Source organism: Balaenoptera borealis, assembly GCF_965194805.1.
Source record: "Balaenoptera borealis genome assembly, chromosome: 19".
Classification (NCBI taxonomy): Eukaryota; Metazoa; Chordata; class Mammalia; order Artiodactyla; family Balaenopteridae; genus Balaenoptera; species Balaenoptera borealis.
The window spans coordinates 62760796-62779391 of record NC_138878.1 but is presented as its reverse complement, the minus strand read 5'-3'; the positions used below and the strand labels follow the sequence as shown (position 1 = coordinate 62779391).

General features: G+C 52.3%; 1 protein-coding gene across 5 annotated transcripts in view; it reads right to left on the bottom strand.

Annotated features, from left to right (window-relative positions):
- MYH14 (myosin heavy chain 14) overlaps nucleotides 1-18596 on the bottom strand; it is a 90379-nt gene that overhangs the window by 63281 nt on the left and 8502 nt on the right. For 4 of the 5 annotated variants that reach the window (XM_082367590.1, XM_082367586.1, XM_082367587.1 and 1 more), the window contains exons 3-10: nucleotides 16458-16614; nucleotides 13369-13396; nucleotides 13139-13241; nucleotides 12436-12459; nucleotides 10763-10855; nucleotides 10329-10392; nucleotides 8798-8896; nucleotides 7725-7865 (exon numbers count right to left, since the gene is read on the bottom strand). In XM_082367590.1, the coding sequence (XP_082223716.1) occupies nucleotides 7725-7865; nucleotides 8798-8896; nucleotides 10329-10392; nucleotides 10763-10855; nucleotides 12436-12459; nucleotides 13139-13241; nucleotides 13369-13396; nucleotides 16458-16614 (709 nt within the window). The remainder of the gene's footprint in view (nucleotides 1-7724; nucleotides 7866-8797; nucleotides 8897-10328; nucleotides 10393-10762; nucleotides 10856-12435; nucleotides 12460-13138; nucleotides 13242-13368; nucleotides 13397-16457; nucleotides 16615-18596) is intronic. The other variant, XM_082367589.1, reaches the window with a different exon arrangement.

Sequence of the window (18596 nt, the reverse complement as noted above, 5' to 3'; positions counted from 1 at the left end):
ATTCACGTCTGTGAAATCATGGTTTGGAATGCTCTGAGACTAATCCCAGCTGCTTTATGTATACACACAAAGTGTTTTGTGTTTGGTTTTAATACACAGTGCATTTTCCAGGAGTGTAGTCACTGAGGAATCCGAGGGAAGGCTGGTCTTGGTTTTGTTCAGAACTATATCAAGATTTGGTCATCGTGTCAAAGCCTCCTTGTCTCCACCCGCAAAGCTGCCCTCTGCTTGGAGTGGACCATATAACACGCCTACATCAGGCTGGGCTCGTGTCTGCTGCTTTCGTGGTGATGCTTCAGACCAGCGCCAACACCCAGCTACCTCATCCACGTTCCTCCTTGAATAGTCTTCACGATTTACGGATTGAAAAGGACACTGATCTATTTTCACTTACTCCGTGCCAGGTCCTGTTCCAAACACTCACAAATGACCTCATGTCACCTTCGGAACAACTCACTGAGCCGAATCCTGCAATAGCATCTTGCGATGGGAAACAGTAAAACCCCCATTCGACAGACAGGGAAACCGAGGCACATTCGGGTCATCAACTTACCCAAGATCATCCAGCTCTTAAGCGGCATGGCTGAGACACACCTGGCGGTCTGACCCTGGGGTCTGTATTCTTAACAGCTGTGCAGCCCTTTTCGTCCCTCTTTTAGCATAAAATTCGGATGTTTGTACGAACGTAGAGCACACACACAGAAAAGCACACAAATCACCTCCATCCAGCTCAGTGAGATTTTACAAAATGAACACCCCAGTGGAGCCAGCCCCTCAGAAGCCCCCTTCTGGCCACTCACTGAACTCGTACAGATCTCACACTCACAGGATTGCAAGGAGGAAGCCAGGTTCAAAAGTGCACGGACTGTATGGGTCTGTTTGTTCCAAATTCAAGAGCTGGCGAAACAACTCCATGTTGTTAGATGCCGACATAATGGTGATGGGGGTTGTGGTGAGGGGAAGGGGCTTGAGGGGGCTTCGAGGTGCTGGTGATATGGGGTGTCACTTGCAGAAATTCCCCTAAGCTGGGTGCTTTGGCACCGCGCTCATTTTCTGGTGTCTATGCTACGCAAGCTTCTGCACAAAGTTTACTTAGGAAAAGGGAGGGGCGGAAGGTGGAGGGGGGAACTCTTCTGGGAGACCCATGCCAAAAACGCGTAACCTGAATCTAATCACGAGGAAACACATGCACATTGACAAAACAGCTGGTCTGTAATCTCCCCAAGTGTCAAGGTCACGAATGATAAAGACTCAGGACTGGTTCCAGATGGATGGAGAGTAAAGTGTGACGACTAGATGCAACGTGTGTGATCCTGGACTGGGGAAGTGTGTGTGTGTGTGTGTGTGTGTGTGTGTGTGTGTGTGTGTGTGTGTGTGTTTGTTTAACTTAAAAAAAATTTTTTTTTGCTATAAAGGACATTATTGGGAAAGTTGGCATAAGGTCTGTGGATTAGATAATAGTACTAATAGTGCCAATGTTAATTTCCTAATGATGATACTGTACTGTGTTTGTGTCAGAGAATGTTCTCAGGAAATAAGCACAGACAGATTTGGGGGGTGGGCGGTAAGATAAGTAATGCCCCCTCTCCACAAAATGTCCACGGCCTGAATCCTGTGAATGTTACCTCGCAGGGAAAAATAGACTTTACCGATGTGATGAAATTAAGGATCTTAAAACGGGAGATTAATCTTGCATTATCCAGGTGGGTCCGAAACATAATCATAAGGGTCCTTATAAGACGGAGGCAGAGGGGGAAGGCCACATGAGCAGAGGTTAGAGTGATGCATTTTGGGTTTTTTTTTTCAATTTTTTTGGCCGCGCCACGTAGCTTTCGGGATCTTAGTTCCCCAACCAGGGATCGAACCCAAGCCCTGGCAGTGAAAGCGCAGAGCTCTAACCACTGGACCACCAGGGGAGTCCCTAGAGTGATGCATTTTGAAGACAGAGAAAACAGCCACGAGCTAAGGCATACGGGTGGCCTCTGGAAGCTGAAAAAGGCAAGAAAACGAATTCTTCCCGGAGCCTCCAGAAGGGACCAGCTCTGCTGACACCTTGACTTTAACCAGTAAGACTGATTTTTGACTTCTGACCTCCAGAACTGTGAGGGAATAAATGTGTGTTGTTATAAGCCACTACATTTGTGGTCATTTGTGACAGTGGTCATCGGAAATACGAAGGGTGAAGGGATCCCTGGGCTATACCCCTACTCTCGAACAGCTCAGAACAAGTAATTAGAAAGATAGACAAGGATAAAGCAGATGTGGCAAGATGGTAACGCTTGAGGAATCTGGGAGAAGGTATGCAGCGATTTTGTGTACTCTACAACTTTTCTGTAAATCTGAAATTATTCAAAATAAGGAGGTTAGGGATTCCCCTGGTGGTCCAGCGGTTGAGACTCACGCTCCCAATGCAGGGGGCCCAGGTTCGATCCCTGGTCAGGGAACTAGATCCCACATGCTGCAACTAAGAGTCTGCATGCCGCAACTAAAGATTCCCCATGCCACAACGAAAAGATCCTGCATGCCGCAACTAAAAAGATCTCACATACTGCAACGAAGATCCTGCGTGCTGCAACTAAGACCCAGCACAGCCAAATAAATAAATTTTTTTTAAAAAAAAAGAGTTTAGGGCTTCCCTGGTGGCGCAGCGGTTGAGAATCTGCCTGCCAATGCAGGGGACACGGGTTTGAGCCCTGGTTTGGGAAGATCCCACATGCCGCGGAGCAACTGGGCCCGTGAGCCACAACTACTGAGCCTGCGCGTCTGGAGCCTGTGCTCCGCAACAAGAGAGGCCGCGATAGTGAGTGGCCCCCGCTCGCCGCAACTAGAGAAAGCCCTCGCACAGAAACGAAGACCCAACACAGCTAAAAATAAATTAAAAAAAAAAAAAAAAAGTTAAAAAAATCCCTGAAAACAGAAGGGGGGGGGGTGTTGGTAACTGGCCTGACAGCTTCAAGAAGCCTTACTCTGAAGGACACACAAGAAACAGCTAACAGAGGTGGCCTCCTGGGAGCCCGGGACACTGGAATGATCATAGACTTTTAGTTCGTTTTGAATTTCATACCTTTGAAATGTAGTCAAAAAAAAGATCACTGCTGAGAAGAGACTCAGTTTCTGGAATTAGACAGTGAAATTGCAGTGATTATTCACACCACCTTGTGAATATATTACAAATACTGAACTGTATACTTGACAGTGGCGAATTTTACGGTCCATGAATTCTAGCCCCCCAGAGAAAAAAGGTTTTGGTATAGTTTTCGGGGCACGCCGGGGTGTGCAACAAATCTGAATTTTTCCTCTCCATGTCCAGGATCGTAACTCCTTGTGGAAAGTATCTGTTCCTTATTCATCTTCTAACTGTATCCTCTGCATACAGTAAGCACTCCATGAATGTGTTCATGAATGAACTTCAGCTTGCCACCTTGGGGGGAAGAATTCCTTCCACAGTCCCCACTACTTCTGGGATTCAATCTTATCCCTTATCAAGGTCTTCGGCACCCTGTTCCCAATCCTCCCACCTGCTCCAGCCCCTCAGTTACTCCAACCAGCCAGGCCAACCTCTTTCATCTCCGCCAACACGTGACACTCTCTCTTGCCCCCAGGCTTTCGCCCTGGGAGTTCCCTCCCCATAGAGGCGGTCCAGGACCACCTACACCTGCTTAATTCCTGCCTGACCATCAGGGCTCAGCCAAGCGCCACCTCCTCCTGGGGCTGCCCCGCCCCTTCCGAGACCCCACCCCCCACCCCCTTGACCCAGAGTCACTGCTCCATGCACCTTCCAGCCATCACTCTAACAGGGGATCAACTTTAATCCACTTGTGTGATTTGATGCTCCCTGGGTCTCAGCGCTCCAGGGGGCAGGGGCTTGTTCTGTCTTGGTCACGGTTCATTTTCTCCCAGCGCCTGCAGGGGTCTGGCCCGCAGACTCCATCATGTGTTGAATGAATCGATATACGAATGAACAAATGGCCAAGAGTTAACTAGTGGGGGGTGCATTACTGAGGCGTGACCTGGGGCAAGCCAGCGGCCTCCTGGGCCCGGGTTTCCCCTGCTGGGCAGTGGGAGGGGCTGGGCGGGGGGTCAGGGGTGTCGGGGCGGGGGGGACAGCCGAGAGTCCCGGAAACGCTGCGAGGTTTTGCGGCAGGGCAGCGAGGCACCTCCCAAAAGATAAATAAATGAGCACATCTCCTGATAGACTCACAAGCGTATCATCACCCCTAACAAACTGGATGATTATTCATCCTTACCCAGGGCCATCCCTAACCTACGAGTCCTAACCACTGGACCGGACCGCCAGGGAACTCCCCATCTCTGTCTCCTCTTTCTTCCAAAGGACAGTCTAGAAAAAAAGGTGACCGGCTGGCTCCACTCCTTGGAAGTGAGACACAAAATCACACTGTTATGAGACCCCATCCACCTGCCACACCAGCAAAAGCAAAAAAGCTGACAACAGTGGTTGCTGGCAACCACGTCGGGGAACAGGTGCTCCAGAGACAGGGTGGGAGAAACTGGAAACTAGCGCCACCTTCTGGACGGCGGCGAGGTCGATTCAGTACAAGTTAAAAAAACAGAGTGGGGTTGGGGGAAGGGAAAGGGGCTGGGGGTTAGAGCTAAAAGCCAAGAAGTCATGAGCCCCTAACTGCTGGATCTGGTGCCAGGTTCCTGGGGGAGGGGTGGGGGGTTCACGACCCTCTGCTCTCTACTTGCATACCTGTTTGAAAGGTTCCATAAGAAAAAGGTAAAAAGCAAAATTATTCAGCAGTAAAAAGGAAGGAAGCACGGATACGTACGACCACATGGATGAAACTTCAAACCATCATGCCGAGGGAAGGAACCCAGCCACAGAGGATGATATATTGTATGATTCCACTTATATGAAAGGTCCCGGATAAGCAAATCCATAGACACAGGAAGCAGATCTGTGGTTGCCAAGGGCTGCCATTGGAAAACCGGCAGACGACCGCAAAGGGGCGCAAGGTATCTTCTTAGGTCACTGAAAATGTTCTAAAATTGATTGTGGGGACGGCTGCACAGCTCTGAAGGTACTAAAAGCCACTGGCTTGTATTTGGCCACGCCACAAGGCCTGCGGGATCTTAGTTCCCCGACCAGGGATCGAACCTGGGCCCTTGGCAGTGAAAGTGCGGAGTCCTAACCACTGGACCGCCAGGGAATTCCCTGATATATACTTTAAATAGGTAAATGTTTTGGTACGTGAATGATACCTCAATAAAGCTGTTAAATTTCCATTAAAGCTGGATAAAACCAAAAATTGCACCTCTCCTTGGACTCAGCATTTTGTGGCTTAAGAGCTGATCCTGCAGTTCTGTTCACCCATGGGCACAAAGACCTACTTATAAGGATATTCTTGGCACTTTTGGGGGGATGGGGGTTCGTTCCAATAGCAACAGAATGCAGTCACCCGAAGGGTGTGTCTGCAAGGGACAGACAGGCTGCAAGAATCACCGCTCATCTAAACAGTGAAACCTTCTGCAACCACAAAAAACCCTGCAATTCACCTATACCTACAAAACCAGAATAACTGCCAAAACATGCTGTTTGGTGGGAAAAGTAGGGGACAAAGCCCACGCTAGCACGGGGGTGATGAGCTATTTCACCCCAGTGCCATGCAGGACCCAGGCCAGGGTGTGGGGCCTGATATGCCAGGTGTTTTCATGGTTATTTGGTGCCTCTGAGCCGGTCCTGGGAGGAAGGTCAGGGAGGTGGGGCCCATCTGGATCAACCACTGCGCAGGAACTTTTAAATCAGGAGAGAAATACGGTAACGTTTTTTTTGGAGGGGGTGGGTGGCATGCAGGATCTCAGTTCCCCCACCAGGGATCGAACCCGTGCCCGCTGCAGTGGAAGCTCGGAGTCTTAACCACTGGACCGCCAGGGAAGTCCCAGAAATACGGTAACATTTTGATCAACATTACAGCTGAACATCAGCCCTGGGGCTGGAGAATAATGTGTGTCTTTTCTTACATGTCTGAAATATTTCTGGCAGGAGATGCAGGAAGCTTAACAGTGGAAAACTAGGGCTCAGAGGGGCCCGGGGCGACTCGGTTTTCACACGATGACCTTTGATCATATTCAGATTATGTCACTACACGCCGACGGTGGTGCAAAATTTTTGTTTCGGGACTGGAAAAATCGGAGCTGCCACCCGCGCCCACCACACGGCAGGAGGGTTACTTGAGGTGACCTGTGTCAGGAGGGCAGGCGGTACCTGAGAGGCTCAGGCCCCCACTGTGGCCTCCATCTGAATTTGTTTGTCAGCTGCCCAGGGAGGAGCAGGGCAGTTACGCAACCCGTGGTTGGGAAATCTAGCAGGGAGGCCTGGGACCCTGTGTCAATATGCCTGAGGACGCTGGCCTGTTCGCTGCCTGGGTGGACAGCCAACCTGGCACTGACTGTGTCGTGTCTCCAGCCCTCCCCATTGGCCCTGGAGCCTACAGTGGCTCCCGAGGCCTTCCACAGCCCCGGAGACCAGAGGAGAATGAGACCCAGGCCCGGCCCCGCTCAGAACTGGAAATCAGGGTCTCCGCGGGACTGGTGAGAGGAATCACAATTCATCCAGACAATGAAATGCCAGGTAGCTGGAAAAAAGACTGAGATTTCCCCCTCTATGCGCACGTAATGGGTTGAATCGTGTCCCTCTATTCCCTTCAAAAATATATTAAAATCCTAATGCCTGGGACCTCTCAGAATGTGACCTGATTTGGGTATTGGGTCGTTGCAGCTGTAATTATTTAAGCTAAGATGAGATCATACGGGACTGGGGTGGCCCCTAATCCAAAATGATGGGTGTCCTATAAAAGGGGAGATTTGCATACAGATGCCTGGGCAGGGAGGCGGGCGCACCCCGTTAGGCTGAAGGCGGAGATCAGGTGACGCTTCTAACAAGGAAACCACCAGAAGTTAGGGGAGGGGAAGGGAACAGATTCTCCCAGGACCAACCAACCCCACCAACACCTTGACCTCAGACTTCTGGCCTCCAGACCTGGGAGATGATCAATTTCACTTGTTTAAGGCACTCGGTTTATGGTGCTTTGTGATGGCAGCCCTGGCAAACGAATACAGTACTGCAACGGAACTATTGTCAAAATGTACTGTTTGGTGAGAAAGGTGGGGGGCAAAGCAGAAGAACACGGGTAATGAGCTGAGTATTTCACCCCAGTGCCCCCCGAGCCCAGACCAACCAAGGAAGACCCCGGGCCAGGGGCAGGGTCCTCCCTGCACCCTCGCTTCAGCCTCCTCCTGCCCTACAGTCCATCCTCCACACGGCCCAGAGCTGCTCCTCCACGGCTCCCAGCCCTCCCATGGCTCCCCAGTGCCCTCAGGACAAATCCCAGCCCCTCAGGCTGGCATTTGAGGCCCCACCTGCCCCTGTGGCTCCATCTCCCCACTCCCCTGGGTCACCCACTAATTGAATCCATTCGAGAAGTTTCAATTCCTCAAACATGCCACGCCTTTCCTGCCTCAGGGCTTTTGCACACGCTGTTTCCCCCTGCCTAGACTGTTCTTCCCCCGATAGCACCAATGCTCACACCTTCGGCTCTCCAGGCCTTTGCGCAAACATCACCAACACAGTGTGTCCTTCCCAATCCCCTATTTAAAGCTTCCTCCTTCCTCCGTTCCCTGTTTTAGTTTTCAAACCGAGCAATGCATGGCCAGGTGTCCACCCCCATCCTTCATGGGGGGCTCTGGGCTCACGGCTCACTCACAGGTGATTTCCTCGTGGGTGAATCCCAGGACCCGCAGGGACTCCAGTGTCTCCTGGAAGAGCTCGCGCTCCTGGCCCGGAGAGGATGATGGCCCGTTGGTCAGGAAGCGGTAGTGGGAGAACGGCTCCAGGAGGAGGTCGGCTGTAGGAGTAACGGGCGGAGGCCAAGGTCAAGAATGAGCTGTAGAGTCAGACTCAAGTCCCGGCTTCCTCAATAGCCACCCCGGGAAGAGCATCACTTCCCCACTAGGAACCTCGGTCTCCTCCTCTGTCAAATGAGTGGGGATCCATTCTTCAAGGGTTTGGTAGGAAGGGCCGGGCGTGAAGTGGGTATTTAGCACATATTAGACCTTTCCTCTTCCCTCCTTCCATAATGATTCTCTAGTCGCAGAGTTGCCCAGAGAAGGCAGGAGCCGCGCATTGGCAGAAGCAACAGGGCTGCGGGTGCCCGAGTTAGCAGAAGCCATGGGACAGGAGGGGCCGGTGGCAGAGGGTTCGGAAGCCACCGCGAGCAGGAGGCTGGGTGCGGAGGGGCCAGGAGGCGGCCCAAGCTACGGGGTGGAAGAAGCCAGAATGACAGGGGAGCCACAGGGCAGCGGGGCCACCGTAGAGGAGACGGCCTTGGGGCGTTTCCACAGCCAGAAGGCTGGAGGAGCGCAGAGCAGGAGACAGGAGGCAGCAGGAGCCTACAAGCCACGCAAACCACCATCATCGGGAACCACGAGAAGGCAAAGCTGGACTTGTTACAGCACCCGCTGGAGTAAGCAGAGCCCCGGAGTTTCAGGAGAGAAGTGTGTGGGCAGGAGACACATGGCCACGTAGCCGGCATGAGCAAGACCCGGGAGACAGCGGGAACCAGAGGGCAGCAGAGTCTGGGGGTGGCAGGAGTCGAGAGGCGGTAGAAACCAGGGGCGGTGGGATCCGGGAGGCGAGAGAATCCACCACCCAGCAGGAGCCTGACACAAAGCAGGTGCTTGACAAAGGTTAGTGCCTCCCATGTCCTCCGCCCCGGGGGGTCCACACGCGGCTACCACCCAGACCCCGGGGAGGGGTGGGGAGCCATCGGACACTAACCCTTGAGCTGCTCCCCGGCGCCTCCCAGCAGCTGGTAGAAGATGTGGAAGCTGCATTCGTCCTTGGCCTGGCGGATGGCCCTCGACTTCTCCAGCAGGTCTGGGTGGGGGGCGAGTCAAGGTGCCGCATGGAGGGGACCCCCCGGCTATCCCGTGGAACAGTGGAGTCACTCATAGCCCCGGCCGGCGACCTGGTCGCTAACTGGACCAGTGGCTTTGGACTTGTGTCACTTAAGCCTCGAGCCTTAGTTTCCTCATCTGTGCAAGGGGCCCAATACTAACACCCGTCCATGAGTCTATGAGGTGCTGTTGGGGTAAATGAGTTACTATGTGTCAAACACTGCAGCTGTGCCTGGTTTTTCACTACCAAGGATAAGAATACCTCCTGCTGTCATGACCCTCCCAGCCTCAGTTTCCCCGTATGACTACTGGGGCTCTCAGCTTCTCCCTTCTAGGAAAGCCACATGGCACGTTTACACAGTGAAAGCGCTGAGTCCTAACCACTGGACTGCCAGGGAATTCCCAGATAGCTCATGCTTGAGTGCTTACGATGTGGCAGGGGCCATGCTTAGAACCTGCCTCACTTCAGACCCTTCCAGGGTAGGTTCTATGATCCGTCCCCCTCTACAGAGGGGGAAACTGAAGCCCGGAGAGGTCAAATCACATGCTCAAGAGCCTCAAAGTGGCAGAGCTGGGATTCGAACGCGGGTGGGTGTGATTTCTTCGCTCGTTCTCTTAAGCTCTGCACTCCTGGAGCTTCTGGGTTTTCTCTCTTAAGTTCCTACCGAGCATGTGTGGGAAAGGTTTGACACAGCTGGCCTGAGTTAGCCGGCTTGCAAGGCCCGCCTCTGGCTGGTGTCTGGGAACCTGGATTTCGGGAGGGTTCCCAGCCTTCCTTGGCTGATAGGAGGGGCCCCCTGCACCTAAACTGTTTGTGCAAAACAACATGGTTTCTTCTGAACACCCACTTTCCTTCGGGGACTCTGGAATTTGGGTACGTGCCAGGGAGAGAGTGCCTATGTGATCAGCCCCCAGTAAAAACCCTGGGTGCGGAGTCTCTGATGAGCGTGCCTGGTAGAAAACATTTCACACGTGTTGGCATAGCTGGGAATTAAGCACGTCCCGTGTGACTCCACGGGGCAAGGCCTCTGGAAGCTGGCGCTGCCCGCCCCCCCCCCCCCACTCAGCCCCACGCGCCTTCCCCTTTTGCTGCCTGCGCTCGCGACCTTTCTCTATGGTTAAGTCATAGCCCCATAGCGAGGCTGGGCTGGCCTTCTCCTAAAAGCTCCAGGAGGTCCTGCCCTCCTCCCTTCACGTGGAGATGCTGTCTCTCTGCCCCTTCCTGAGGTTCTAGGATCCTTCCCCTTCTGCAGAGGGGGAAACTGAGGCACAGTTTCTGAGCTGCAGGGAGCCAGCGTTCCCGGCGAGTGTGGACGCCTGTTTTCCGTAAGCGGTGAGATCCCAAGAGCCACCCTCCTTGGCTGCCACCCCTCGTCCCCCCCACCAGGCACCCCTCCCGGCGGTGAGGATACAAGTCTCGATGTTGGCGCCCACGATGTACCCGGCAACGTCGAAGTTGATGCGGATGAACTTGCCCTGCGAGGGGAGCAGGTGGAGGGACTTAGCCAAGGATCCCGCGGGCCTAGAGAGCACCGCCAACCCACACTCACCCCTCCTAGGGCCAGGGCTGCCTCTTGCTTTCTCCCTCCACTGACCCCCACTCCAATCATGAGGTTCCAGTTCGGGGGGCAGTTCCCAGGGGAATTCAAGGTCCAGGCCCCTCTGACTTCTTTCCTTGGGACCCAGGTCCCCAGCTCCTTCATCTCTCAGACCTAGAAGTCACGGCCCCCAGGCCCCTCCTCCTTCAACAGACCCACACATCCTGCCTCCCCTCCACCATCCTCCGAAACTCCCAGCTCCTGTTTCACTGACTCAGGCCCAGGCACCGCCCTCCCCCAGCACTCACGAATCGGGAGGAGTTGTCATTCTTTACTGTCTTGGCGTTGCCAAAGGCCTCCAGGATGGGGTTAGCCTGAAGAAGCTGCCGCTCCAGCTCACCCTGCAGGGGCGCGGGGGATGGCGCGTCAGTGGGGGCAGGGGGGTTGGCCCAGCTGTAAGGGGGGTGGGTCTGTGTCACAGCTGGCTGAGTGTCTGTGTGTGAGGGGCCTTTGTGTGTCCGGGTGTGTGACCGCTTTCCCGCATCTGGGTCTTGCCCTTCAGTCTACTGTGAAGGGAACAAGGAAACATCTGAGGAAACATCTCCAGGATACATTGTTAGTGGAAACAAAACAAAACAAAAAGCAAGTTGCAGGAAAATACCTACAGTGTGATCCCATTAATAAAAAATAAATTGAGGGAAAAGCACACCACAAAACGAGACTCCTATTTCTATAAGGATAGACACATGTCTGTAAACATTTAGAGAAAGGTCTGCAAGGATACACACCAAACTGTCAACAGCATAAGACGCTCCAAGGAAGGAGGACTGAGAGAAGGAAAGAGGAATTTCACTTTATCTGATTTTTGTTGTTGTTGCTGTTGTTACAGTGAATATGTACTCATGTATCACTTGCAGAATTAAAGAAAAATCTTATACCATCTAAGTAAAGTGCTTCAAACTGTTTGGAAGTTTGGTAGTTTCCTCCCCCAGTCAGGCTGATCCATGGGTGGGGATTTTTTATTTATTTATTTTTTTAAGACAGGAACCTTTTTTTAAAATTGAAGTATAGTTGATTTATAATATTGTGTTAGTTTCAGGTATACAGCAAAATGATATGGTTATACATATATATGTATATACCTATATTCTTCTTTTTCCGATTCTTATCCATTATAGTTCATTACAAGATATTAAATATAGTTCCCTGTTCTATACAGTAAATCTTTGTTGTTTATCTATTTTATATACGGTAATGTGCATCTTTTCATCCCCTACTCCCAATTTATCCCTCCCCCCACCCCCATGGGTAGGGATCTTATTCTGAACTTCCCTACAGCCACCTCGGTGTCAGAGCCAGGAACATAGTAGGTGCTCAGTCAACAGCAATCCCCTTCCCCTCTTTCCCAGCCAGGCTCTCAAAGACACCAACTATTTCTTTAAATGCCCTGTGAGCCCTCAGACACTAGCCTGAGCTGGGTGTACACATTAAGCCTACCATAACTGTCAGTGTGGGTCTGTGGGTTGTGTGACCTCGTGGTGTCTGTGGGCTCTGTCTACATATATTTAGCAGATCAACAATAAATGGTAGTTGTGGCCTCTGGGTTGTTTCACATTGGGATCTGTGGCCAGTCTGCACAGACACAGTAGGGCTAACAGAAACGGCTGTGTGGTTGGGGTCTGCACATGTGCGGTAGGACCACACTAAATGGCAGCATGGGCCCTAGGTGTGTGCATGCAGTAGGGCTGCCATAAGCAACAGTGGGGTGGGGGGGGCCTGTGTGCACACAGTAGGGTTGTGTGAAATGACAGTGTGGGGCTGGGCGTGCACACAGCAGGACTGCCATAAGTGGCAATGTGGCTTCCTGGCAGGGGTGACCATCAGTGCCTGAGGGGGCCCTGTCTGCCAGGAAGACTGTGGTCTGGGGTGACCCAGGTGGTATTAGGGGTGACAGGACTCGAGGTGATTCCCCACTACTCACATAAGACACGGTGCTGGTGGAGGCCTGAGGAAGTCACAGGACACGAGACACGGACCGGGACACGGACCAGGACACAGCACATGGAACGTGGACAGACACACAGGTGAACTGGTGGTCTCAGGTGGTGGGTGGGGTGAGGCGGAGAGACGAGGGGCTGGGGAAACTGGCCATGTGGAGCGGGGTGGCGTCGGGGGGGTACCCGCAGCACCCGGGGTTTGAATCCAGGCTAGCCCTTCCTGGGTGTGTGGCCTCGGAAAACCAACTCACCACAGCTGTGACTTTGGTTTCCCGTCTTTAATGCAGGAAGACCACACCCACCTCACTGGAGTGTTACAGTAATAGAAGCAAAGGGACTAGTACTATATAAATGCCCACTTATAGAGTAAACCTGGGCATTGCCGGAACCTAAACAGGCCTGACACACAGTGAATGCTCTGGAATGTAAGCACCTACTGTGCGCCAGGCGCTGTTCCAAGGGCCAATGAGGCCAAGGACTGGCCTTCACATTTTTGTGTCTCTGCTCCCAGCACTATATCAGGCACACAGTAGGGACACAGGGGGCATGGGCAGCCAGGAGAAGGCCCACAACTGTGTCCCTCCATGAGGGAGGCAGGGAGTTAGTTATGGGGGGAAGCAGAACCTGAGATGGAGGGGGCCTTGCTGGTGGCAGGGTCCAGAGGACGTCCCAAGGCAGGTCACTTACCGGGACACCCGGCTCCTTTCTGCCCTTTGGTGATGATGCCACGTGGGCGAGGTACTGGATGACTTTCTTGGTGTTTTCTGTCTTCCCAGCCCCAGACTCCCCGCTAAGGGGGGGCACAAAGGGAAACAAAAAGGGTCAGCAATGTTCCAAGGTAAGCCCCGCCCATTCCAAGCAGAGCCACGCCCAGCCGGGACCCCGCTTCCTCCAGGAAGTCCTTCAGGATTACTCACGTGCAGAGAATGGACTGATCCTCACGATCTGTAGGGGACAGAGGGGGATGCGTCACCTGGGAGGATTTCTCCAGCGAGACACTGGCTACCCTCTTTTCAAAATCCTTCCCAAGGGCTAAGGAAAAGCTTGGATTTTGACGTGTGACCCTCCTAGATTCTAATACCTAACCCTAACTCAACCTCTCATTTGCTGTGTGACCCTCCTAGGTTCTAATACCTAACCCTAACTCAACCTCTCATTTGCTGTGTGACCCTGGGAAAGCAGCTACCCCTCTCTGAGCCTGTGTCCTCACCTGTAAAATGGAGACAACAAACTCCAACTGAACAGAATGTGATTCATTCAACAAACTTCAATTTGAGCCCCTACCGTGTGCTGCCTTGTGCTGAGTGTGTTAAATTCAGAGACATGAGAGTGAGATCCTGGACCCCAGGCTCAGCCTCTAATAGAAAACAGGCCACAGAATGGTAGTTATGGTGACTGGTGGCCCATTGGTGGGTCATCTGCCCAACTTGAGGGCAGAGAGCACAGCTCAGTCCTCACCATCTCCTCCTGCGCTCACCCTGGGCCCGACACAACCCTTCAACAAATGCACACTGACCACCTACTAAGTGTCAGACACTGAGAGCAGTGGGAATTTGCAAGGTCCCTGCCCTCATGGAGCATCCGCTTGAGTGGGGGATAAAAGCACATAAACTAGGGGAGTTCCCTGGTGGCCTAGTGATTAGGACTCTGGGCTTTCACTGCCATGGCCTGGGTTCAGTCCCTGGTCTGGGAACTGAAATCCCCACAAGCCATGCAGCACAGCAAAACAAAGAAACAAACAAAACAACAACAAAACCCCATAAACTAAAAATGAAGATTTGACAGTTGGCAATGTCTGGAGACATTTTTGGTTGTCACAACCTGGGAGGGTTGTCCTACAAGCTTTAGTGGTAGAGCCCAGGAATGTTGCTTAACATCCTATGATGCACAGGACAACCCCCCACTCCAAAGACTGATCCAGCCCCAAATGTCAACAGAGCCAGGATTGAGAAGCCCCGGTCTAAAGTCATAAGAAGTGACTGAGGGGAGGGGTCGAGGGCCAGAAGGTGTATCAGAAGAGGTGCTATTTCAGCTCAGCCCTAAAGGACGAGGAAGCAGGGAAAGAGCATTCCAGGCAGAGGGCATGACCAGTGCAAAGGCCCTGTGGTGGGACCAAGTTGGAGATGTCTGAGAGACAGCAAGGAGGCCAGTGAGGCTGGGGGAGGGGGCAGAGCTGGAGATGATGCAGATGGGTTTGGAGACCACGATTAAAGGGTCTGGATGGTTTTTAAGGAGGGCAGGAGGTCTCTGGGTGGTTTTAAGCCAGAGACAGGGCTGCATTCAATAGGGCCTCAGAGTTAGCGGCCTGGTTTGGGAGCCCTATGGACATGGGTTCAAGGCCCAGCCACCTCCCCGCCTTGCTGTGTGACCTTGCGTCAGTCTCTGAGGTCTTCTGTGCCTTACTTTCCCCATCTGAAAAATGGGGCAGAGTGGTTAGGACTTGGTGCTTTCACTGCAGGGGCCTGGGTTTGATCCCTGGTCGGGGAACTAAGATCCCGCAAGCTGCACCACGTAGCCAGAAAAAAAAAACAGCCCCCTACCTCACAGGGCCATAGTCAGAACTCAGAATCTTCAAAAACAATTTTTTTTAATATACCAGCTAGTATATAATACAGTATTGTGGCCTGTTTTGTATCCAGGGCTGAACCTGGGATCCAGAATCTTGCTCTCATGTCTTTGAATTTCACATGCTCAGCACAAGGAGGCACACGGTAGGGGCTCAAATTGAAGTTTCTTGAATGAATTACATTCTGTTCAGTTGGAGTTTATTGTCTCCATTTTACAGGTTGAGGAAACTGAAGCTTAGGGGGAAGTCGTTGGTGGTCCAGTGGTTAGGACTCGGCACTTTCACTGCTGGGGCCCACGTTCAATCCCTGGTCGGGGAACTAAGATCCTGCAAGCCTCATGGTGTGGCCAAAAAAAAGAAACTGAGGCTCAGAGAGGGACAGCCACTTTCCCAGGGTTACACAGCAAGCAAGAGGCTGAGTCGGGGTCAGGTATTAGAATCCAGGAGGGTCACATGTCAAAATTCACAGTGCCCAGCCCAGGATGAGGACATGATACACAGTGTGACCTACACGCAAGCAGCAGCTGGGGGCCCTGGGTTCGAATCCTACCTCAGCCACTGACCCACCCGTGGGATGGTGGGCAGTGAGTGCGCTGCTCTATGCCTCAGTTTCCCCATCTGGCAACCAGGGATAACGAGCACACCTCCTTCATAGCGTGGCTGTGACGTTAAATGTGTTCATCCCTGAAAAGTGCTTGACCCAGAGTAGGCACTCACTCTTATTTTCTTGAACATTTATTCCTAAGTTATATTAACTAGTATAAAAAATATGTAACAGATTATATAACCAAATAAAATGTTACCTCTGACTAAATACAAATTTATAATGTGACTATAAAAACATTATATATAAATATGTTTGAGTGCATAATGCAGGTATTTGCAGGTATTTTATATATATATATATATATGTATGTATGTATACATAATAAATATCTAATGAGTGTAATATGAATACTACCTGGGAACTATGGAATTTTGGCAGAACTGATCGACATTGTCATGGGGTGAATGGCAGCCCCTCTGACGAACATCCTTGTGCAGTGCTCAGCCTGCCCAGCTGTACACAGCGACCCCATGCTGCCCATCGTCTAAGGGGCAGCCATTCACCCATGACAATGTAGATCACGTCAACAATATAAATGTTGAATGAATGAACACTCTTAAGAATCACTGTTTCAAGAGGAATTTTTGCAAGAGCTGGCAACAGTGAGGTCCCAAATGAGACTTGTTGAGGGAACGGGTGAACAGAGAAACAGATAAAAAGGGGCCTGTCTGGTAGGACCCAGAGCCTTGCCCACTCGGCCCTCCATTTGTGTTACCTCCTGCCCCACAAAGAAGCCTCACAGTGTCTGAAATCCTTGACCTGTCATCTGATCCTGACCCCCAGCCCAGTCCCCACTGAAGAGGCACCTCCAGCAGCCCAAGCCCCACACTCACCCTGGAGCATGCTTCGGTAGGCCCCCTCAGTCACTGCGTACACGTGGGGCGGCACTTCGTGGCGCTTTTTGCCCCGGTACATCTCCACAATCGCCTCCGTATAGATGGGAAGCTGCTTGTACGGGTTGATGACCACACAGAAAAGGCCGGAGTAGGTCTGCAGTGGACAAGAAGGAGAGGGCCTCACTAGCTGCCTGCCTGTGGCCCAGAGGGCAGCATGGGGCTGCCGTGTACAGCTGGGCAGGTTGTGCACTGCACAAGGACATCTGGCAAAGGGGCTGCCATTCACACCACAACAATGTAGATTTGAACATTTGTTACAAACAGTTTCAGGCTGATGGTTGAAAAGAAGCTTTCCAAATTGCACAAAGGTGCTGTACGGATGAGGATTCACACACAGAGAGAGAAGGTAGGCTCTGTAGCCCTGTCACTGCTTGGACTCGCACATGCGTGAAAGGACCATGTGCAAGTTCATCTGTAGCATCATTTTTAAAACAGTGGAAGACTGGAGACAATCTGGATGTACGGTCATACAATGAATTCCTATGATGCTTTCGGTGTACTGTATACAGGTAGAGAACTATCTCCAAAACATTACCACGGAAAGGAGACAAGGTAAGAACTGTTTGCATTGAAAGGGGTGCAAGAAGAATATTTTTATGAATTTGCCTGAATACACATAGAACATTTCTGGAAGGGTGCTCCCGGTATCTGCAGCAGCTGAAACACGACAAGAGCATGTCTGCAGTTTCTGTTCATAACAGACTCACAGGACCTGCTTCCACGACCGTCTTGGTGGTTCCTTCTTATTGGAGGAAATGCTAAACAGGTTCTCAAGGTGAGTGAAAATAAAGATGTAATTTTTTTTTTTTTGCATCCAAGTTCATGGACACCCTGAATTTGTCCACACAGCTGTTGGGCCTGAGTGCAGGACCCTGTAAAGGTTTAAGAACTGTTCCAGCTCGGACAGAGCCTCGGGTAGATAAGACGCACTTAGGATGGATAGAGGCAGTTAGACAGCTAGAGAGCTAGCTGATCACCTAGCTAAACCAACCCAGAGAGCTAACTAGCTAAGTTAGCTGGACTAAGCTAGCTAATCCAGCAGAGAGTTAGCTGCTTAGGGGCTTAGCTAGTTAACTGTGAAACTAGTTAGCTACTTAGCCAGCTAGTTAGCTACTTAGCTAGTTAAATGGCTAGCCGGTTACTTGTTGGTTGGTAGCAGAACTGCTTTAAGCTCCCAGATGGCTAGAGCTTCTCAAGCAGAGCGAGGGTGTGGCCACCACAGGTTGCCCGGCTCCCAGGTGCCAAGCTTTTAAGGATGGGAGGGTGGGTGGCCAGTCTAGAGCAGAACAACCGGTTTGCTGGGTGTCTGCCCTCCCTGCCAGCAGCTCCCAGGAGCTCTCGAGGGCAGGGCGGCCGGACCACATTCCCAGGGAGGGTATCTCATGGCTGCTGGCGCCCAGGCCCCCACTCCTGGCTGAAAGAGGAGCCTCCCCGACCCGTGCCACTCCCCATCTCAGCCCCCTCCTGCCAACCATACCAGATGGAACCTGAGCTGGCTGCCAAGGCCAGGGGGCAAAGGGCAGAGGCTGTTGTGCCTAGAGAGGGTCGGGGACACCTGAGTGGCCGGGGCACGGCTGCGGAAAACCTGGCTGGAAGGGTCTGGGGTGGCTGCCCCAGCCCTCGGGGCTCTGAAGGCAGACCCACCGGGTGCAACTCCCTGCCTCCCCCTCTCCTCAGCCCCGTGACTCTCCCCACAGTCTCGGTTTGCAGACCCACCAGGTGCAACTCCCTGCCTCCCCCTCTCCTCAGCCTCGTGACTCTCCCCACAGTCTCGGTTTTCTCCCTGAGAAACCCTCCCCATCTCATTACAGAGGCTGTGGGGATTAAGGACGATAATGAATAAAAACGAGCCAGCCCGAGGCGGGGCCCCATAAAAGGCACTCCAGTCATGGGTCCCAAGACGCTCACGTTCCCATCCCACCTGAAAGCTAAGAGTTCACTCAGACTCGGATGCCACGTCATCCTGGGTTTCGAGCCCTGTGTGACTTAGCACGAGGGGCTTGCCCTCTCTGAGCCTCAGTTGCCAGTCCTGGTAAAATGGAGCTGTAACCCCCCCCACAGTCTAGAAGGATTCTG